This window comes from Capricornis sumatraensis, chromosome X (assembly GCF_032405125.1).
Source record: "Capricornis sumatraensis isolate serow.1 chromosome X, serow.2, whole genome shotgun sequence".
Taxonomy (NCBI): domain Eukaryota; kingdom Metazoa; phylum Chordata; class Mammalia; order Artiodactyla; family Bovidae; genus Capricornis; species Capricornis sumatraensis.
Window position 1 is genome coordinate 123,991,543 of NC_091092.1, and position 23,630 is coordinate 124,015,172.

Here is a 23,630-nt window from a genome sequence, read left to right on the forward strand (position 1 = left end):
AGCCAATAAATCCCACAAGCCAAAATAACCCTTAATATTACACTTAAACATTAAACACTGTTACAGTACCACATTTAAACTATTACTGCTTGTTCATATGGTTAAGATTTTTTGAATATTTACTATTGCAAGTTTCATCTATTAACATAGTTCCAGTGTTAAAAGTTTGTTCTATTTTTTGATACTAGCATTGATTTTTTTAATGTATGGCAGGGTCGTGCACTAGTTATATACTTCTTTATATTCTTGATAAGAATACAACACTGCAAAAATTTTCAAACATCATAGAATATATTACATGTATATCCACTGACATGAGTGAGTGCCCCTTACAACTGATAATTCACATAAACTTCTCACTCAAACTTCTGCAAATCTGCTTATTACTGAAATTCTGTCTTTCAATTTGGTAATAAGTCTCTCCCCTCACCCATAACAATGACAACAATAGCAAAAAATTAATATATTGCTCATTGGTAGAACTAATGAAGGCAACGATTTATAAATTATTCAAAACAGTCTGTGATTAAATAGAAATCAAACATTAAAGAGGATATCCTGTGTCAGGGAACAAAGATGCTATCAGAAATAACTAGAGTCAAAGACAAGATGGTGGGGGAGTAGATGGACATGGAGAAACAACTGGAGTCATGTCAAAATTCTCTAAAGTAAGAGATTCAAGTTGGCCAAAATGGGACAGTCTCAGCTAAAAAATAATGATTGCCATGAATCTAAACAGATCAAATACATAAAATTCCCTGAGTCGGGGCTTCCCTGGTGTCTCAGATGGTAAAGAGTCTGCCTGCAATGCGGGAGACCCGGGTTCATTCCCTAGGTTGAGACAATCAACTGGAGGAGGAAATGGCACCCCACTCCAGTATTCTTGCCTGGAGAAGTCCATGGACAGAGGAGCCTAGCAGGCTATAGTCCATGGGATCGCAAAGAGCCAGACACAACTGAGCCACTAACACTTTCACTTTCCCTGAGTTTATCATGATATTTAAAAATGAAACTCCTTTGGTACCTTTGGAGATAGTAAGGCACGAACTCATTGCGAAAATCCATAAATAAAAAGACATTTATGCTGCCTTTTGGCAGTTTATATCAGTATAAGCTGTATGTCAGTGTAATCAAGTGGTTTATGAGAGAAAATCTTTTTTTACAGAAATATTTCAGCTAATAAATGCAGAAAGAATGACAGAACTGGAAAATCACCCACTGCAATTCTTGCTGAACTCATGTATCTATGCACTGTACCACTGACCACTTAAACGACTTAAAGAGCAGTTTTCAACCCTGGCTGCATATTTGTACCTCCTGGGGAACTTTAAATACTGATGCCTGGGTCCCACCCCCAGAGAGTCTGAGCTCATTGGTTGGGGTGTGGCCTGAGCATTTGGATTTTTTAAGCGCCATAAGAGTGATGTGAAGGTAGAGTCAAGAAAGAGGACCACTGCCTATCATGAAAGGTTGACGGGTAAGTTAAAAATGAAGGATTGATCTGATAATTATCGAACCCACTAATCAACCTTTTCCTTGGAAGTGGGACAAAACAGCACCATGTGCCTCTTGGTGGGCTGCATAGGAGGCACACAGTGCTGCTCATGAAGTCTTGCACCAAAAGAAAATTGAATCTGAATCTAATCAAACCTCTAGACTGAACCCCCAATTTACAGGAAATGTGAGGGACAGAAGAACATGTTAAAAGATAAGGGTAGTATATCATCAGCCAACAGTGCTGAAAATTCTTCCAGACAAACAGCACAATTTCTTCTATAAATCAATTTCATGGATAAAAATGAAGGGAGATTAGGATTTCCCCAGTGGTCCAATGGTTAAGACCCCACACTCTCAATGCAGAGGGCATGGGTTTGATCCCTGGTTGGGGAACATGCCACACAGTGTGGCCAAAAGAAAAAAGGCAGGGAAGCTTTTAAAACTTTTAAAGCCTTAAAAACAGATATACATCATCTCATCCTTTCTAGTCCATTCCCCCACTTATAGCCTCAGAAGGAGAAAATCACACCATTTTAGCATTTCTGATAGGTCTTTCCTGTCTTCTCTTAACATCATAGTGTTTATTTATAACTGAAAAACTCTACCCCCCAAATACAGATTATTGCATTGAAGTGACCCCTGGAAATCAGTCCTGAATATTCACTGGAAGGACTGAGGCTGAAGCTGAAACTCCAATACTTTGGCCACCTGATGTGAAGAACTGACTCATTTGAAAAGACCTTGATGCTGGGAAAGATTGAAGATGGGAGGAGAAGGGGATGACAGAGGGTGAGACGGTTGGATGGCATCACCGACTCATTGGACATGAGTTTGAGTAAACTCTGGGAATTGGTGATGGACAGGGAGGCCTGGCATGCTGCAGTACATGGGGTCACAAAGAGTCGGACATGACTGAGTGACTGAACTGAACTTAACTGACCCCTGGAAGAGAAGAACTGTGGTCACTGGTTCATTCCTGGTTCATTCAGAACCCAACATGGCTTCCCTTCTTAAAAGTTTTAAGAGGATGATGACAACATTTTAGAACTAGACAGAGGTGATGGTTGCACAAAATTGTGAAAGTACTCAATGCCACTGAGTTGTACACTTTAAAATGCTTAATATTACGTTATGTGAATTTTACCTTAATTAAACAAGGGAAAAAGGAGGCAAAGCTAGGGGAAAAAAGAACTATGAGTCAGAAATGGTCAAGATTTGAAGGCTGTTTGGAAGACAGACTCAACAGGATTTGAGTGCTTCCAGTTAGTTGGCTAGGAAGTAAAATGGAGATTTCTAGTTTGGGAGTCTGAAGAGCTGGCTGTAACCCACAGACTGATTTAATCTCCACTGAGAATAACACAGGACCAAAGAAGGAATGGGAGCCCAATGAATGTTCGATTTCCTCAAGTTCCCACTTTTTTTTAACAGAACAATAAAGCAGAAAATCACAGAACACCCTAAATATAGTGTAATTGGATCATATCAAGGCATTGCTAAAATGTCTTTTGACCTCCTTGTAGGCAAAATGGATAAATCAGATGACAGTTCCATGAAGCTGTTCAAAGTAGAATAACTGGACTAAACATCCATTGGTTAGTGAACTGATAGGCACCTAACAAAAGACCTGCACAGAGCAGGTTCTCTATGAATCTGCTCAACAGATAAATCTAAAGACTCCAAAGGATGAGTGAATAGGAACATTCCAGGCCTATTGTGTGAGAATGCTCATTAATAACCCAGAAAAACGATCAAACCAAAAAGTGGATTTATCTGGGACTTCCCTGGTTGTTCAGTGGTTAGGACTTGGCACTCTCACTGCCATGACCCCAGGTTCAATTCCTGGCTGAGGAACTAAGATCCCACAAGCTGTATGCATAGTGCAGACAAAAAAAAGTGGACTTACTAAAGATTTGAGATTTTTAAAGGTCTTTAGAGATGCCATTCTATGGAATTAATCCTAAATTTGGGGGGGAAGCATTATGCACAAGATGTTTATCATAGTAATATCAATAATAGCACAACCTAAATACCCAACTATGGAGAAATATTTAAGTGATCTCCTGTATAACCACTGGAAGACTATGCAATAACAGTGAAAATTCTTTTATAAAGACTATGAAAAAAAAGAAGAAAGAAAGAAAAAAAAGATTGTGCAATAACAAGAGAAATGCTTAAAATATGAGAAAAAAAGAATCAAATTTATATATACAGCATTTTTCAAGCCTATGCACAGGGAAAAAATACAAAGTGATATATCAAAATGTTAGCAGTGGTTATGTTCGTGTGATGGCACTAGCAATAATTTTCTTTCTACTGTTATACTCTACCTTCAAGATTTTCTCTAACAAGCATAGATTTTTGCAGCAAAAATAATAAACATACAGGAGATCCAGAAACATACACTTTTTAAAAACCAGAGCCATGACCAAAGCTAAACGGATTTTTAATATGAATTAATGTAAAGTTCTAGGATGAGGGTTTAACAAAATGCCAAGCTTATGACAGGAGCAATAGGGCTTAACGACACTTCTTGTGGGATTAAAAAAAAAAAAAAAAGACCTAGAAATTAACTGTCTGTAAATTCGTTATGAGCCAACAGTGACATGACTGAGGGGAAAAGATAGCCATAATATAAACTTCCGATTTCCAATATAATTTGAATGCAAAACAAAGGCAGTAATGATATTCCCATTGTGCTATGCAAGTTGGACCATATCTAGAATATTGTGTTCAGCTTTGAACTTGAGCTTTCAAAAAAGATGTTGAAAAGCTGGAGAGCAGCCAGCAGGATGAGGCATCAGAACCACAGCAGAGAGCAGTGAATCCCACACTCCGGCAGCTTCAGAATCACCCAGAGGGCTTATACTAAAATGCAGGTTCTTAGGTCTCCTCCCAGAGTTTCTGATTCTATAGATTTGGGATGGGGCCAAGAATCTGCATTTTCAGCTAGTTCCTCAGTGAAGTCCATGCTGCTGGCCTGAGGACCATACTTAGAGACCCACTGGCCCTGTGGATAAAAGCACAGACTCTGAAACCAGACTGCCAGGGATTGAGTTCCAGCTCTGCCACCTACTGGCTGTGTGACCTTGAGCAAGCTTGCTTGCCCTCTCTGTGCCATAGTTGCCTCACCTGTAAAATGAAACAACTTGAGCATCCTCATACAGGCATCATGGTTTTGATGTAGTTAATATATGTGAAGCATTTACAACATCTACCTGGTATATTAGGCTTATTAATTTAATGAGGAACATGAGAGACATTCTATCTGATACAGGAAAACATTTAAACACCTTCAAACACTGGAAGGGCTTTCATGTGGAAGGTATATCCCACAGAGCTCCTGGGGACAGATATGAAGTCTAAGGGTGGAAGTGCCCAAGAAGGAACCTTCGTATCCATAACAAGGACTATTTTAGAAGCTGAAGCAACAATGGAGTGGGTGGCCTGGGTGGGTTCTGAGTGTCCCAGTACTCACTCAGGGCAGAACTACCAAAAAATCTGCAGGTGAGGCTTGGCCATCTGGGTTTTAACAAGCCCTCCAGGGGGTGTCACTGCAACTCAAGTATGAGAACCAGTGGCATCTAACACTGTCCAAAACAACATTTCCACAAGGGTTTATCTAGAACACCAAAACTCAATTGAAGTAACCCCACTCCAACAAGGTATCAGGTAATTGCATGCCTCTGGTAACTATGTGCAGCAAACTACTGCTGCTGCTGTTTAGTCGCTCAGTCGTGTCTAACTCTGTGACCCCATGGACTGTGGCCCGCCAGGTTCCTCTGTCCATGGAGAGGGTAGCCATGCCCTTCTCCAGGGGATCTTCCCGACCCAGGGATCGAACCCACGTCTCTTGCTTGGCAGGTGGATTCTTTACCACTAAGCCACCTGGGAAGCCCTTTCAACAAACTACTACTTACACCAAATACTTGTTTTTGTATTTAAAAAGTGTATCACAAAGATAACACTGAACTTGTTCAAATCAAGAAAATCTAAAATCCACAGAGAAAAAGACAAGGTACTCCCATCCCATCACCCTCTCAGGAGGGGCTGCTCACGATTAAGTGCCCTAAAAGGACTACAGAGAAGGACAGTGTTCTGAAAAAAAGCATTAAAGCATCTAAAAGTTAAGAGGGCCCTCAGAGGGAAACACAACAGCCTGGACACACGGAACCTATTTTCCCACCTCTCAGCAGCCAAAGTCCCCCCTCCTGCTCAGGACAACAGTTCAGAAGAGACAGCTGAGCACACTTGGAAAGGCTTTCTCATGCTCCAGGCGCTCTTCTAACTACTTTAGGTGTATTAACTCTTCATGACAAATCTCTGAGGTAGGTACTGATCTCACCATTTTACAGATGTGAAAACTGAGGGTTGGAAAGGTTAAGTCATTCCACAGCCAATAAGTGGTAGGCATGGCCTTTGAGCCACAGCAGTCTTTCTCCAGAGTCTGAAGGCTTCTGTACCGTACTTTCTGTTGGGGCCAGTGAGGCAGAGAAGGGACAAGTGGGAAGGCCACTACCTTGGCCTGACTGTGCACATGGCAGAGACAGAGAGACCCAGAGCCAGAGAGCGTCAGCAAGCTCAAGATGGCAGCCAGTGTGAGCCCGTGATCCAGGCGAGGTGGGGGGAGACCAAAAGATGGGTCACCTGCCATTTTGTCAGTCCCTATGTGTTCCTGGCCGGGCACCGGAGTGGATGAACGAACCAGCGTGACAGCAATCTTAAGTACCTACGCACACAGGCTTGAACCTGTCACAGGCAAGAGCAAGAAGACAGTTTGACAAAAGCCCTTCCCTTCCTTTTCTTCCACAAAGCAATTTAAAAGGAATATGTGAGATGAGGCAGGAGTGAAGGTAGCAAAGGAAAGTGACAGCTGGAGGCAAAGTTGTTGGGGTTGATAAGGAAGGAAGAGCCAAAGGAGCCATGCTCCCCTGAAGCAGGAACAAGGGCTGTGACAGGGGACAAAGGTGGAAGCATGGGCACTCCCCACGTCAGTGCCCTCACTCAGGCTGTGTGGGTTCAGAGATTCCTCCTCTAGACCCACAGGATCGCTCTGTGTCCCCATCACATGAACACTTCTCTCCGTCGTCTCGGAATCCCTATCACTGTTGTGCTCTCCTAGAAGTGCAAACAACGGCTCATGTCTGAATCTGCAGCTCCGAGTCCAGTACCTGGCCCGCTGTTGGTTCCAGATACGTCTGCAGGACTGAATGTACTGAAGCGGTGCTAGCATCCAGATGCAGTGACATGCACTGTCACCTTAAGGAGAGGGAGGACAGGAAAAGTCACACCCCAGAGGCTGTCTCCTAGGTGGGAAGCCCCCAGGTGCAGATCCCAAGACAAGGACTAAACCGCAAGCAGTTCATCTGGGATGTGAAAAAGATACCAAACACTACAAGAGGACTGGTGAAGTCCATGAAGAAAGACACACACTCCACTAAGCCTATCTCATGAAGCCAGCGGGAGCGAGAGCAGAGCACACTCAATGGAGGAAGGGGCTGTGGCAACCCCCATCAATCACATCAATCATCAGTTCCCCAGTCCACTGAGCCCTCTGTGGGAGTGGCCGAGCACACTCCAGTGGGAAGACAAAGCTGTCGGAGAAATACAGATGCTGGCAGGTGAAGTCAGAGAGATGAGCAGTGAAATGGTAATGGCAACGGCAGAGGGTTCCCCTCCCCCAGCTCACCAGGTCTGGGGTGGTCCTGAAAATCTGCGTGTCTAAGGAGTCCTCAGTGAGGCTGCTGCTGGTGGTCTAGAAGCACACCCTGAGAATCACTGGGCTTGGATGGGGGCAGGACACCCACATGGGCGGTAAAGACTAGATGTTATTGTTGCTCTCTAGTTACTAAGTCATGTCAGACTCTCTGCAACTCCATGGACTGTATCCTGCTAGGCTCCTCTGTCCATGGGAATTCTCCAGGCAAGAATACTGGAGTGGGTTGCCATTTCTTTCTCCAGGAGATCTTCCCAACCCAAGGATCGAACCCACGTCTCCTGTATAGCAGATGGATTCTTTATTGCTAAGCCACCTGGGAAGCCCCAAAAGACTGGATATACCTGGGGCAATTCCAATAACTAGATCTGAGCAGAGACTAAAGATAACGCAAACCAGATTTACACCCCAAAATATGCCTCTTTGACATAAAAATTATTTTGAGCTGAAGGCAACTAGGCAATTGAGAAGCAACAGATACAAGAAAAGCTCCTGCCCTCCCCCAGTTTGCCTAAAAGGAGGAGATAACTTTCTAAAGATGTCCCTCCTGCCGTCTCTACCAGGGAGGACAAAAGGGAATCATTGAGACAACTTGAGACACTGTAGGCCTGAAGACAGCAGCAGAAGACTCCATATAGCAGTCTACTAACTAGCCTGTATCTATCATTAGTTTTCCCGTGTATTTACATTCCCACCATCTGCCACTTTTGGAAGGGTAAAATTACTTTCCCTTTTTTCTTCTCTTGCTGTTCAGTCGCTCAGTCATGTCCAACACTTTACAATCCCATGGACTGCAGCATGTCACATTTCCCAGTCCTTCACCTATTTTTCTTCCTATTTCTCTACAAATGTATTGTTCTTCGTTTTAGGTGACACACAAGCCAGAGTTCTAAGCCACTTCTCTGAGTTACTCATTTTTCTGAGTTTCTCTCCCATGTGTATGAGATATACATGTTAGTGGACTTCTGTTTGTTTTTCTTGTGTTAATCTATTTTGTTGTTGTTGTTGTTGTTGTTGTTATATGGACCCCAGTTAAGAACTTAGAAGGAGGGAAGGAAAGGTTATTTTCCCTCCCCAACAGAGACAAAGCCAAAGATGTGAGCTCAACCTCTATTTGGCCCTCTGTAGGAAAACTCTTCCCACCGTGCCCAGAGCATGTGCCTGGGAGTCACATGCTCATGTCGATGGGACCGTGAGACAGACTTCTGGAAACCCTCTGTATCTGCTATGGCTAAAATTAAAGCCATTCACAGCCTCCTGAGAATGCTGCAGTCCTAGGAGTTCCCTCAGGGTCTTTTTCACAAAGGGTGGTGGTCTGGCAAGCAAAAGTTGCAGGGGTAAAGAGCACAAACAAATATCTACAAAGAATCCGGCTTTTGGCTGCAGAACTGAATCCAGCTGGAGGTCAGCCAAGTTCCTCCTGCTCTGACACAGGGCTCACCTGCACAAGCCTGGCTCCTGCCTCCAGAGCAGCCAAAGGCAGTGCTATATCCCTTCCTGCAGGCCTCACAAACATTATGTAGTGGGGTGACCTTGCGATTCTCTTACTCTGTTCTGGAAAAGGCAAATCTTCTAGAAGATGCCCCTGAAGTAATTTGTTTCATCTTACACTCATTCAATAGCTATGACAGCTGGAAAAAATTAGCAGGCCTCCAGTCCTTTGCTGCTTGTTTATAATAAGAGCATATACTTGCAGGGAACATAGAATCCTAAACAAAAATTGGTACCTATTTGATCAGACTAAATTTCCATTTTGAAACCTATGCTGTTGGTTTCACAACACAAAACCACTCGTGATCTCCTGAGTGGAAAGGCAGGGAGACTGAGGAGGGAGACTTCCATCCTTCATTCATGGAAGCAGAGGCTTCCTTGTTTATCTTTTACAGTGATCACCCTTAGGAAAGAGCACACAAAGCCACAGCCCCACGCTTCTGTTCTGAGACTGGAGTAACCACCACAAGAGCCAAGGTGTTAGGCATCTGGACCCTCCCCACTCAGGAGGCAGGTCACTGGGGAATGCTAAGGTCAACATCCCTTAGGAGGTGCTGTAATTAGTTGCAGACCAGAGCCTGATTGTGAAGGGAAGAAAAGCTTCTCCCCATCACAAATCAGAACATTTTTGCAGCTTTCCCAATGGGTTGCCAAGTGACTCAGCATTGGCCCAGTGTGGGCACTATTATTGATGAGAAATCTTCCGCCTGGGTGATATACTGCATACAACACATGCCCAAAGAACAGTGCCAAGTCATACCAGGAAGAGCAGGCGAATTATTCACCTCCACCTCAGATGCAGGCAAATCCTGTCTTAATGCAGGGGCTACTCAGTATCAGAAAGACAAAGCCCCTAAGATAGTCAGAGATTTCCATCTAAGATTCAAGGCATGATTAGGTAGAGCCTCTTCTTTCTTGTTGACTATTAAAAGGCAATCAAATTGAGGACAGCATAGCAAAAAGACAAGAAAAAGAATAATTTTTCAAAAACAACCCCAAAGCAGAAAGCTGCATAAAAGCCTTCAGCTTCCTAAATGTTGTCTTTATGAGTTCTACGAGCTCCACCCAGAGGTCACTGCCAGATCTGCAGGTTCACTTAATTTAGAAAAGAAAATCTCATTTTCTGGGGTCCAGAGCCAGACCTGCCTTGGAAAACTGCTGGAAATTCTTAGACAATGTTCCTTCTTTCTTGCCTTTAATTAAAGGAACTGCTCTGAGGTCTGAAATTCAACATATGCTCCAGGAACCTCGTGTCATCCAACAGGACAACTATCTTTGATATGTGCACCTGTCGAGGAACTAGTGTGAGTTCCTGCCAGGCTGAACTCAGCTCAAAGACAGCAGAGTGTTCAAAGAGTACTTTCAGAAGAAAAGGTGAGGGTTCTCCTTGAAATAAAATATAAGACTGGAGAGCAACTCAAAGGGTGAACAAGAATGTGTCTAATATTAGAAGGACTGAGAATAATCCTCCTTCAAGAAGGACCCATGACTACTTGCCCAGAGGGCCCAACTATAAGGCAACTCCCTTACACAACCCTGAAGACAACCCATAAGGCAATCACCAGCCATACTTTTCAAAGAACTGATTGCGGTGCCCAGAGCATTCCCTTGGTATCTAGCCATTCATAACCCACACACCTCACTCCAACCCACCCTCCACACCAGTGACTCTCAGTCCACAATGGCTCAGGCTAGGATCAAGAGCTCCCACTGCGCTGTGCTCTCAACTGCCCAGTGTAAGACATGCTCTGTTTCAGATATCATAAGCTAGCCCAGCAACTAAATGAAGCCTTCAAACAACAAAGACATGTTGGTGCAAAAAGTTTCATCAACCATCTGGAGAGCTTCTCATCACAGCCCGCATGCTCCTCTTGCCTTCATCAGCATGTGCCTAACCTGACTTCAGACAGACGTGACAGATTCTCAAATGGGAAAAAACAATCAAACTCACCCTCTGTCTTCCTCCAACATCACTGCCCCCTTCCTCCCCCAGCAAGTTCTTTCTTCACTATAAACACTGAACAGGCTTTTCATGTCTATTGACAAAAATATCTATGGCAATGTTTATTCATCTTAGGTGTATTAAAGCTCTAGAAAATATCTGTGCTAAACCTCGGCACATTCTCATTTCAGCAAGGCTAAGCATTCCCAGAATGTCACCCTCTTATTTTGTTAAATAAACTTTATTATGCAGTTTTAGTTCAGTCACTCAGTTGTGTCTGACTCTTTGCAACCCCACTGACTGCAGCACACCAGACTTCCCAGTCCATCACCAACTCCTGGAGCCTGCTCAAACTCATATCCATCGAGTCAGTGATGCCATTCAACCATCTCATCCTCTGTCATCCCCTTCTCCTGCTTCCTTCAATCTCTCCAGCATCAGGGTCTTTTCCAAGGAGTCAGTTCTTCGCCTGAGGTGGCCAAAGTATTGGAGCTTCAGCTTCAGCATCAGTCCTTCCAATGTATATTCAGGACTGATTTCCTTTAGGATTGACTAGTTTGATCTCCTTGAAGTCCAAGGAATAGTTTTAGGGTCATAGCAAAATTGAGCAGAAAATACAGAGTTCCTACATAGTGGCCAGCCAGTACATACCTCCCCGATTATCAATATCCCCACCAGAGTAGGACATCCATTGCAATCGATGAACCTGCATTGACACATCGTTATCACCCAGAGTTCACAGTTTACATTATGGTTCATTCTCAGGGCCGCATATTCTATGGGTTTGGACAGATGTACACTCATATGTAACTACCATTATGGTATTATACAGAGTCGCTTCCCTGCTCTGAAAACCCTTTTCCCCTTTGTCCCTTGACCATAACGCAAAAAAATTTTTTGCTCAGCATGACTCAGTATGACTCTAAGCAGTGTTCCTAAGGCCTGCCAAAGGATAAGAATCACCAGGGAGATTAGTTACAATCACAAATGTTCAGACTGTACCCTCAATCCACTGTGTCAGACCTTGCTAGGGAGGGGCCCAGAAAGTTATAGATGGTCCATGGACCTAAAGAAGAAATGCTCCTAAGTGCAGTCTCCAAGCAGAAGAGCAGCACCTGTTAAGAATATTGAGGCATTTCCTAACCATGTGAGCTCCAGCTCCATCAGAATACTTAGAATTCAAGATGGGCCCCATTCTTTATTTTCAAACAGCCAGGCTGCTGCTACTTTTCTCACTTATTTCTTTATCTTGCTGCATGGTACCAGAAAGTTTTACAAGGACAAGCAAGCGTCTGCTTCTATTAGGAAACATGTTTGTATTCCTACACAATGGTCTCCCATTTATAAGCACGCTCTTTGGATCATTTGCATAAAGTGACGGGTCAGGAAGTAGATCTGCTTGGTTACAGTAAAGTATCTGCCCGAGGACACTGGTGCACGTGGTGCATGGAGCAGAAGGACACACAGCCAATATGGGTTTTTCTTCTTTGTGCCTTGAGGGCTCTTCTGCCAGCTGCTCCCCCTGGCTCCCCACTGCTCTGCATTCTGCCATAGCCAATGACGGTTTAATGGCAAAATTCGCTGGGCAGTAAGCCATGTGGCTCTTACAGCCGGCAATTAGGAGAGAAGGAAAGGTTGAATTACAAGGTATTTGAAAATGCAGTTTGAGTAAGTCAGATCTTATTTTCTCTTACCTCCTGGTAATAAAACCTCCATATTCATCCCAAAACAGATAACTGACTCTGGGGTCATTCGGAGTCAATGGCTCAGTCAATATAAAAATCCACCACACAGTTGATGGGGAGCATGAAAATCCATTAAACCAAAAGCCATATTTTTTTTTTTCATCCAAAGGAATCCTTACCTTTTCTTTGGCTTTCCTTTTTGTCCCTGCATCCATCCACTCGTTTTCTTTCTCCAGCATGTCAATAAAGGCCCATCGAACACCCTCAATCAATTCCTCCATCTATAAGAAAATACCCAAGGAAGCAGGTCAAAACCAAGAAGCTTCAGACAAGGTTTTCTGGGCCACGATAAACAGTCCAATGCTAAACACAGTGGGAAAGAAGCTCCCTTCAGATTCACTGCATGCTCTGGCAGAATTTCTTCTTTCAGGGAAATGCCTTTTTCCCCCACTGCTAGAAGAAAACTAACCATTTCTTCCCTTAAGAACAATGTGATGGCCTGGTCGTAATAGGATTATATGGGAAAAGGAATTCACCATAGGTTGTGATGAATAACTTACCTGTAGCTACTAAAGGGAGTCCACCCTTATCAAGGATGCAACTAATTTCAGTAAGTTAATAAGAATTTTAGGGAAACAAGCATGGGCTCCGTATTTCAGACCAGTATCGCAGAAGAAAGTGAGTGAACCATTGAAAGATATACTGTTAACAGAAATAGGCGCGAGAGCCAGCACACTAAAGGATGCTGCGGATGCTGCGGATGCTAAGTCGCTTCAGTCGTGTCCGACTCTGTGCGACCCCAGAGACGGCAGACAACTAGGCTCCCCCATCCCTGGGATTCTCCAGGCAAGGATACTGGAGTGGGTTGCCATTTCCTTCTCCAATGCATGAAAGTGAAAAGTGAAAGGGAAGTCGCTCAGTCGTGTCCGACTCCTAGTGACCCCATGGACTGCAGCCTACCAGGCTCCTCCGTCCATGGGATTTTCCAGGCAAGAGTATTGGAGTGGGGTGCCATTACCTTCTCCACACTAAAGGATATTTCTCAACATAAATCAGACTTACGTCAGGACCCCAGTTCTCTCCACGTTAGTGCCAGGGGTTAAACCAAATGCTCGACTGTTCTCTGTCCTCTTCCTACTCCCCTTCTCCTCTCTGACAGCTCTGAAAAGTCTTCTGTTATTTCAAGTCCAAAATGGTAGGTCTAAAGGGAGCTGCTACAGAAATGCTGTCTTCTAAAAGACCTGTTTCAAAGTGTTCCAAGGGTTCGACTACACCCACATCCATGATGTTTGCCCTGGCTTTTCCTCCAGCATTTGTGGGTCAACAGAGAAGACTGGGGGAAAGATGCTAACATTTAATTTCAGCGGCCCACATGGAGCAGTCTGGGGAGGCCCTGCCTGTCTATGGGTACAAATCAATCAAAATTCCACTTTCCTACAAAGATGCTTCAGTTTTCCTAATCGGATACTCACGAAAGAATAAAATACTAGGTTTGGCATCAGAATGAAAATTTTCATTTGCGACTACGGAGTTGCAAATCCATTTTTAGCATTAATTCTAGAAAGAAAGAAGTTGAGATGTTTCCTTGGTTCTATAATGAATTGTCAGCATGGAGCTCAAAATAATTTTTTTCTGTTTAATAAGTTTTCAGCTATGTTTTCAGTTCAATAACATTTGTAAGGGAATGAGAGCTGGAAATCAGTGGGCTGGGTTCCACCGTATGTAAATAAGAACAAACAGCAGATGGAGGGGGGTACTTCACAGCTATTTCTTCCCAACTTAGTAAAAACATTTTTAAAAAAAAGAAATCTCTACTTGAGATTGGGGCACGATGAAGACTTGAAGTGACAGAAGAGCAAAGGTCCTTTAAAATCATTAAGTCACTCGTTCTCACTGGGATCTTGGGGAGGGAAGGTGGACTGGGAGGGGTTTAAACAATGCTGATGTCATTGTTTCAGGGTGAGACCTGAGCACTGAGAGGTTCAACGGCAACCCCCACCCCCAGGTGATTCTAATATGTAACCAGGATGAAGACTCACAGATGTAGAAGAAGCCACTTATGCTACAGATGAGGAAGTTAGGACTCAAAAGAGCCCATGATCTCTTCCACCCAGCTCTTCCAGCTAGGAAGGGCCAGAGCCAGGACCTGACCTCAGAGGTAAAGACAGTACTGAGGCCAGGAACTCCTAAATCAGAGGAAATGTTCCTCATAAATCAGAGGAAAACGTCAGAAAGGTAGAAGAAAACCAGGAGACATGCAGCAGTGGCCATTTCAAACCGAAAACCCACAGAAGGAGGATGCTGAAACAATAAGGAAATCTACAGGGACTAATCTTTTGCCTCTGCAGTACCAGCACCCCTAAGTCTTTATGACATCACTGCAGGGGAGCAAAGTTTGCCCCCTAAAATATGTCTCTTTTCCATATCAATTGTTTTAAGCTGGTTATTTTTGGAGGAACAGAAGACAGAAGGGATCTGAAAACCAAATAGCAGTCCCCCTTTTGAAGAAATATCTATTCATTTGTAAGGGAAATCTCCATTTGTAAGGGTATCTCCCTCTCTGTACCTGGCAGAGGAGGATGACTGAATCTCCAGAAGGTCTTATCAATGGAGAAGTCTTAAATCTGCATCACAATCACCCTGCTTTACAGCACTTTTCCTCTGTTGTCCCATAACTGACAATCCTCAGTCCCAACGTCTTGTCTGTCCCTGAAGATTTAAGATAAGGCTATGGCCATTTTGGCAAGTTGCTCAGTTTTCCCAGGTCTCTCCCATGTTGCTTCCCTTGTGGATCAGCAGTAAAGAATCTGCCTGCGATGCGGGAGACCTGGGTTCGATCCCTGGGTTGGGAAGATCCCCTGGAGAAGAGAATGGCTATCCACTCCAGTATTCTGGCCTAGAGAATTCCATAAACTGTATAATCCATGGGGTTGCAAACAGTCAGACACCACTGAGCGACTTTCAATTCCCATGTATACACATTAGTTAACTTTGTTTCATTTTCGACTGTTATTCTCTCTTACATCATAGGGGACTGGAATGCAAAAGTAGGAAGTCAAGAGATACCTGGAGTAACAGGCAAGTTTGGCCTTGGAGTACAAAATCAAGCAGGGCAAAGGCTAATAGAGTTTTGCCAATAGAACACACTGGTCATAGCAAATACCGTCTTCCAACACACAGGAGAAGACTCTACACATGAACATCACCACATGGTCAATACTGAAATCACATTGACTACATTCTTTGCATCCAAAGTGGAGAAGCTCTATATAGTCAGCAAAACCAGGACAGGGAGCTGACTCTGGCTCAGATAATGAACTGATTATTGCAAAATTCAGACTTAAATTGAAGAAAGTAGGGAAAAGCACTAGGCCATTCAGGTATGACCTAATCCCTTATGATAATACAGTGGAAGTGACAAATAGATTCAAGGAATTAGATCTGATAGAGTTCCTGAAGAACTATGGATGGAGCTTCATAACACTGTACAAGAGGTGGTGATCAAAATCATCTCCAAGAAAAAGAAATGCAAAAGGCAAAATGGTTGTCTGAGAAGGCCTTACAAAAAGCTGAGAAAAGAAGTGAAAGGCAAAGGAGAAAAGGAAAGATACCAATCTGAATGCAGAGTTCCAAAGAATAGCAAGGAGAGATAAAAAAAAAAAGCCTTCTTAAGTGAACAATGCAAAGAAATGGAGGAAAACAACAGAATGGGAAAGACTAGAGATCTCTTCAAGAAAATTAGAGATACCAAGGGAACATTTCATGCAAAGATGGGCTCGATAAAGGACAGAAATGGTATGGACCTAACAGAAGCAGAAGATATTAAGAAGTGGCAAGAATACACAGAAGAAATATACAAAAAAGATCTTAATGACCCAGATAACCACAATGGTGTGATCACTCACCTAGAGCCAGACATCCTGGAATGTGAACTCAACTGGGCCTTAGGAAGCATTGCTATGAACAAAGCTAGTGGAGGTGATGGAATTCCAACTGAGTTATTTCAAACCCTAAAAGATGATGCTGTGAAAGTGCTGCACTTAATGTATGCCACCAAATTTGGAAAACTCAGCAGTGGCCACAGGACTGGAAAAGGTCAGTTTGCATTCCAATCCCAAAGAAAGGCAATGCCAAAGAATGCTCAAACTACCGCACAATTGCACTCATCTCACATGCTAGCAAGGTAACACTCAAAATTCTTCAAGCTAGGTTTCAACAGTAAGTGAATCAAGAACTTCCAGATGTACAAGCTGAGTTTAGAAAAGGCAGAGAAACCAGAGATCAAATTGCCAACATCCACTGGATCATCAAAAAGCAAGGGAATTCCAGAAAAATATCTACGTCTGTTTCATTGACTACACTAAAGCCTTTGACTGTGTGGATCACACTTTGTGGAAAATTCTTAGAGTTGGGAATACCAGACTCCCTTACCTACCTCCTTTTCATTATAGGGGACTGGAATGCAAAAGTAGGAAGTCAAGAAACACCTGGAGTAACAGACAAATTTGGCCTTGGAATGTGGAATGAAGCAGGGCAAAGACTAATAGAGTTTTGCCAAGAAAATGCACTGGTCATAGCAAACACCCTCTTCCAACAACACAAGAGAAGACTCTACACATGGACATCACCAGATGGTCAACACCGAAATCAGATTGATTATATTCTTTGCAGCCAAAGATGGAGAAGCTCTATACAGTCAACAGGACCAGGAGCTGACTCTGGCTCAGATCATGAACTCCTTATTACCAAATTCAGACTCAAATTGAAGAAAGTAGGAAAAACTGCTAGACCATTCAGGTATGACCTAAATCAAATCCCTTATGATTATACAGTGGAAGTGAGAAATAGATTTAAGGGCCTAGATCTGATAGATAGAGTGCCTGATGAACTATGGAATGAGGTTCATGACATTGTACAGGAGACAGGAATCAAGACCATCCCCATGGAAAAGAAATGCAAACAAGCAAAATGGCTGTCTGGGGAAGCCTTACAAACAGCTGTGAAAAGAAGAGAGGCGAAAAGCAAAGGAGAAAAGGAAAGATATAAGCATCTGAATGCAGAGTTCCAAAGAATAGCAAGAAGAGATAAGAAAGCCTTCCTCAGAGATCAATGCAAAGAAATAGAGGGAAAGAACAGAATGGGAAAGATCAGAGATCTCTTCAAGAAAACTAGAGATACCAAGGGAGCATTTCATGCAAAGATGGGCTCGATAAAGGACAGAAATGGTATGGACCTAACAGAAGCAGAAGATATTAAGACGACGTGGCAAGAATACACGGAAGAACTGTACAAAAAAGATCTTCATGACCCAGATAATCATGATGATGTGATCACTAATCTAGAGCCAGACATCTTGGAATGTGAAGTCAAGTGGGCCTTAGAAAGCATCACTACGAACAAAGCTAGTGGAGGTGATGGAATTCCAGTGGAGCTGTTTCAAATCCTGAAAGATGATGTTGTGAAAGTGTTGCACTCAATAGGCCAGCAAATTTGGAAAACTCAGCAGTGGCCACAGGACTGGAAAAGGTCAGTTTTCATTCCAATCCCAAAGAAAGGCAATGCCAAAGAATGCTCAAACTACTGCACAATTGCACTCATCTCACATGCTAGTAAAGTAATGCTCAAAATTCTTCAAGCCAGACTTCAGCAATACGTGAACTGTGAACTCCCTGATGTTCAAGCTGGTTTTAGAAAAGGCAGAGGAACCAGAGATCAAATTGCCAACATCCGCTGGATCATCGAAAAAGCAAGAGAGTTCCAGAAAAACATCGATTTCTGCTTTATTGACTATGCCAAAGCCTTTGACTGTGTGTATCACAATAAACTGGAAAATTCTGAAAGAGATGAGAATACCAGACCACTTGACCTGCCTCTTGAGAAATCTGTATGCAGGCCAGGAAGCAATAGTTAGAACTGGACATGGAACAACAGACTGGTTCCAAATAGGAAAAGGAGTGCGTCAAGGCTGTATATTGTCACCCTGCTTATTTAACTTATATGTAGAGGACATCATGCGAAATGCCGGACTGCATGAAGCACAAGCTGGACTCAAGATTGCCGGGAGAAATATCAACAATCTCAGATATGCAGATGACACCACCCTTACTGCAGGAAAGCAAAGAGGAATGAAAGAGCCTCTTGATGAAGGTGAAAGAGCAGAGTGAAAAAGCTGGCTCAAAACTCAACATTAAGAAAACTAAGATCATGGCATCTGGTCCCATCAGTTCATGGCAAATAAATGGGTTAAAAGGAAACAGTGACAGACTTTATTTTATTGGGCTCTAAAATCACTGTGGATCATGAATGCAGCCATGAAATTAAAAGACACTTGCTCTTTGGAATAAAAGCTATGAAAAACCTAGACAGTGTGTTAAAAAGCAGAGATATCACTTTGCCAACAAAGGTCTGTTTAGTCAAAGTTATGGTTTTTCCAGTAGTCATATACGGATGTCAGAGTTGGACCATAAAGAAGGCTGAGCACTAAAGAACTGATGCTTTTGAACTGTGGTGCTGGAGAAGACTCTTAAGAGTCCCTTGGACAGCAAGATTAAACCAGTCATACCTGAAGGAAATCAATCCTGAATATTTACTGGAAGGACTGATGCCTGAAGCTCCAGTACTTTGGCCACCTGATGCAAAGAGCCAACTCATTGGAAAATACCTGGATGCTGGGAAAGATTGAGGGGAAGAAGAGAAGTGGTTGGCAAAGCATGAAATGGTTAGATAGCATCACTGACTCAGTCGACATGAGTTTGAGCCAACTCCAGGAGACAGTAAAGGGCAGGGAAGCCTGGTGTGCTGCAGTTCACTGGGTTGCCAAGAGTCAGACACAACTTAGCAACTAAACAACAACAACACGGTGTCCTTCAGTAGGTGACTGGATAAACAAACTGTGGTACATCTAGAATATGGAACATTTTTCATTGCTGAAAAGAAATGAGCTATCAACCCATGGAAGGAACCCATTGGAGGAAGCCTAAGTACATATTACTAAGTGAACCTTAAATGCATATTGCTAAGTGAAAGAAACCAATCTGAAAAGGCTACATTGTATGATTTCAATGATATCACATTCCAGAAAAGGCAAAACTATGGAGGCAAAAAGAAAAAAAAAAGGTCAGTGGTTGCAGAGTAGGTGTAGGGAGAGATAAAGAGAGATAAAGAGGCAGAACACAGAATTTTTAGGGCAGTGAAAACATTGTACAGTATTAGAATGATAGACTCATGTCAAAATACATTTATTCAAACCCACAGAATGTTTAACACCAAGAATGAACTCTAAGGTAAACTATATACCTTGGGTGATGTGTCAGTGTAAGTTTACCTTTGGTTTAGGAAAAAAGTAAGTGATGCTAATGGCAGAAACTGCATGTGAAGGGAGGCAGGAGTGTTTGGTAGCTGGTCAGACAGGAGCAGGTCCCACCCCATCCTGAACGGTTCATCTTTCCCTCCACCACCTGACTGGTGGTCAGAGCACATTCAGAGAGCCTCCCTTTTGAGGCCAAGGACCATCACTAGGTTTCCAGCCATATCAGCACCAAGCAAGACAAAACCGCCAGCAGAGGTTGGTGCAGGGCACCAAGACCTAAAAGGTGACTCACAGTAACCCAGGGCTCATTATGTCATATTCATAACAAATTAGCATTGCAGTTTTTGCCCCTGCCCCCATGGGTTTTGCTTCAGTGCTTATGGATAAGTATCTGCACATCAGGAGAAAGGTCAAATAACCTAAAGCTGTCAAACAACCTGTGTGTCAAATGATGCAGGACACACCTAGTGCCACCCCATTTCAGGTCTGCTTCTGGTTTCCAGGTAGCCCACTATCATCCTTTCAGAGCGCACTTTCACTCTACCTAATAACACTCTTACTACTTAAAGCTGCTCAATGCCTCTTGACTGAAAGTTTTCCCCTGAGAAGGGCAAGAACCAAGGAAATCACCGTTCCACAAAATCTCTACACCTTCCTCTCAATTTCATTGTTGATGGAGAGACTATGCCATCTCAAAATATGTCTCTTTGGCTTAAGGATTATCTTGAATTGATTACTTTTAAGAAACCACACAAAAAATAAGCTGCAAAGAACAAGAGGTTACCCTCTTGGAAGAAACATTTGGGGTCGCAAAGAGTCAGACACGACTGAGAGTAACACACACCACACACACTCCCTTAATCAGGAAGAGCAAGTTGACTAAATCTCTAGAAACTCATATCAATGGAGAGGCATGAAGTTATAAGCCTGCATAACAACCATACCTTTGTTCACTGTGCTTTTCCCAATAAATTTCCTTAACTGTCCCCACCCCCCACCCCACCCCCAAACATCTTCTTTAGTCTTCAGCTGGAAATAGTATTTAAGGTGATGGTTTGGGCCATTTTAGAGAGTTACTCAGTTTCACTGGCTCACTTTCATGTATGCAGGAGATATACAGGTTATTAAACTTCTATTTTTCTCCTATTAGTCTGTCTTTTTATGATAGGGAGGTCTCAGCCAAGAACCTGGAAGGATAGGGGGGCAAAAAATTTCCTCCTCAAGTTATAAACTTAAAACTACTCTAAAAAATTAAGTCCTTTACCTAGATGTCCATCAGCAGATGAATGGATAAGAAAGCTGTGGTACATATACACAATGGAGTATTACTCAGCCGTTAAAAAGAATACATTTGAATCAGTTCTGATGAGATGGATGAAACTGGAGCCGATTATACAGAGTGAAGTAAGCCAGAAAGAAAAACACCAATACAGTATACTAACACATATATATGGAATTTAGAAAGATGGCAATGATGACCCTGTATGCAAGACAGCAAAAAAGACACAGATGTGTATAGCGGACTTTTGGACTCAGAGGGAGAGGGAGAGGGTGGGATGATTTGGGAGAATGGCATTGAAACATGTATACTATCATGTAAGAATCGAATCACCAGTCTATGTCCGATGCAGGATACAGCATGCTTGGGGCTGGTGCACGGGCATGACCCAGAGGGATGTTATGGGGAGGGAGGTGGGAGGGGGGTTCATGTTTGGTATCGCATGTACACCCGTGGTGGATTCATGTCAATGTATGGCAAAACCAATACAGTATTGTAAACTAAAATAAAGTAAAAATAAAAATTAAAAAAAATAAAAATAAAAAAATAAAAATGCAAACTATACACACACACACACACACACACGGTGGAAAGGATTTGGTGAAGAGGAAAAGGTTGAAAATATGGAAGAGAAAAAATGACATGTATGGTCCCTGAGAAGGCAAAAGGGGATGGGATCTGGAGAATATATGGAAGGATTCACCTTAGACATGAGACAGGATTATGAGAGGCAAGAAGGATAAAATGATAGACAGGAATGCAGAAGAATGTATAGATGAGATGATGGAAGGTCAAGAGTCCTAGTAGAATGGCATGTCTTTTCTCCATGGAATAGGAACAAGATCTTCTGCAAAAAGGGAAGTTCTCTAAAAAGTTTGTTTTTTTTCACACAGGGCTATATGCAACCTGGCAGCATGAACATACTGGTAGGAAGAGGGATATTCACAGATAAGGACAAGAGGACAATGAAAGATTTCCTCTCAATACACTATCCAACATGCAGCCATAGTAGAAAGCCCCTAAATAATTAAAAGCTGAGAATATCCTTATTTGGAGTAAGGAGTACAAAAGCTAATCTGCTTCACTTACAGTTGAAAATTAGTTAATCAAATAAAACAAAACAAGCATGATCCAAGTCAAGACATCTTGGCATATATATATAATGGAATTAGGGGATTTCCATTGGGGATTTCCATGGTGAATCTTAAAGTCATTTTGCCTCTCTTCTTCTTGGAGCATTTTTATGAAACATGTACAAATTATTAAAATATGCTGAGTGGTTCCAAATATTTCTCTTTAAGCACCTTGGTTTCTTAGGACCCTCCCTGGCCATTCCTGGGTATTAACCATGGGTTTCATAATCATTAACATTTTAAGCATTTTGCATAGGTTTTCAAAGCTCTGTACCTTGCTGATTGGCATCCCAAATGGAAATAAAGTGGTAAAAAGATATCAGGTATTGCTGGGATGAAGAATGACAAATAGTTGACACCTACACATCTTCCTTCCTCCTCTTCCTTTCCTTCTCATACCCATCCACTCCCCTTACCACCTCTGTCTTCCCTAAAGCCATGCTTTGATAACTCAGTCTTTCTGTGGCCCTCTTACAGATGTAAAAACCCAAGTACAGTCGGCCCTCTATATCTGCAAGTTCTGCATCCATGGATTCAACCAAGCTCAGATTGAAAATATTTGGGGAAAAAAAATTCCACAAAGTTCCAAGAAGCAAAACTTGAATCTGCAGCCTGCCAACAATTATTTATATAGCATTTATATTGTAGTAGGTATTATAAGTAATCTAGAGATGATTTAAAGTATCTGGGAGGGTGTGCATAGGTTATATGCAAATATTACACCATTTTCTGTAAGGGACTTGAGCATCACAGATTTGGTATCTGCTAGGACTCCTGGAACTAATCCCCACAGATACCAAGAGAAATTGTTATCAATTTCCTCTTGTCTTTCCCTGTGAGCCTCAGTTGTTCTCTGTCCTAGTCTTGAGATGTCTCATCATAGGTAAGCAATTCTTTCTTTTTGCACACTCTACAGATGTATTGTACAATGTTTTCTAAGAAATGGTGCTGAACTGCCCCAGCAGACTTTTAAGAACAAGGGAAATCTTTGAAGGTTATTAATGTCATTGGTTGGCACATCAATGCAAATAAGAAAAATAATGATTTTACTATGCTGGAACTAGGAAGATAAATCACTGAACACTTCTGATTTTTAACTTTAGACTACTCTCCAACATCACATAATAACATCGCCTTCAGTCAAGTCATGTTTCCTGAGGCAGCAAAAGCCTGATGTAATTTTTAAATAAGAAAAAAAAGACAGGAATAGTATTTCTTCACCAAACCTTGACCTAATGCCCCAACCAGCCAGCATAAAACATTAATAGGAATCACTTAAAGAAGAAGTCATAAGGTGAACTTATCCATAGAAAATATTATTTAGAGTTAAAAATCAAAATATAACATATAAAAATTAAATGTTATTATGTTAAAATTGGACACATTTGGCATGAGAGCCCTCCAGGGAAAGCAGCATTTTGTTAAGCATCTACTTAGTTCAGATTTTATGGACCCACACTGCGAAAATACAGTTTATTTGGTCAGTATACCAAGCAGTTTTTAGTTCTTTCCCTCAACCAATGTTATTTAAAAGTGGGATCCCCTTTTCATTCTCTGCACGCCAAGATTTTGCCCATAGTG

At 42.4% G+C, this 23,630-nt stretch overlaps 1 protein-coding gene and 1 non-coding gene across 3 annotated transcripts in view; one reads left to right on the forward strand and one right to left on the reverse strand.

Moving 5' to 3' along the window:
- Nucleotides 1-23,630, reverse strand: part of PHEX (phosphate regulating endopeptidase X-linked) — a 203,054-nt gene that overhangs the window by 93,894 nt on the left and 85,530 nt on the right. For both annotated transcript variants that reach the window (XM_068962504.1, XM_068962505.1), the window contains exon 12: nt 12,508-12,609. In XM_068962504.1, the coding sequence (XP_068818605.1) occupies nt 12,508-12,609 (102 nt within the window). The remainder of the gene's footprint in view (nt 1-12,507; nt 12,610-23,630) is intronic.
- Nucleotides 3,276-3,348, forward strand: TRNAE-CUC (transfer RNA glutamic acid (anticodon CUC)). Its single transcript has one exon. It is a non-coding gene; the product is annotated as a tRNA-Glu (tRNA).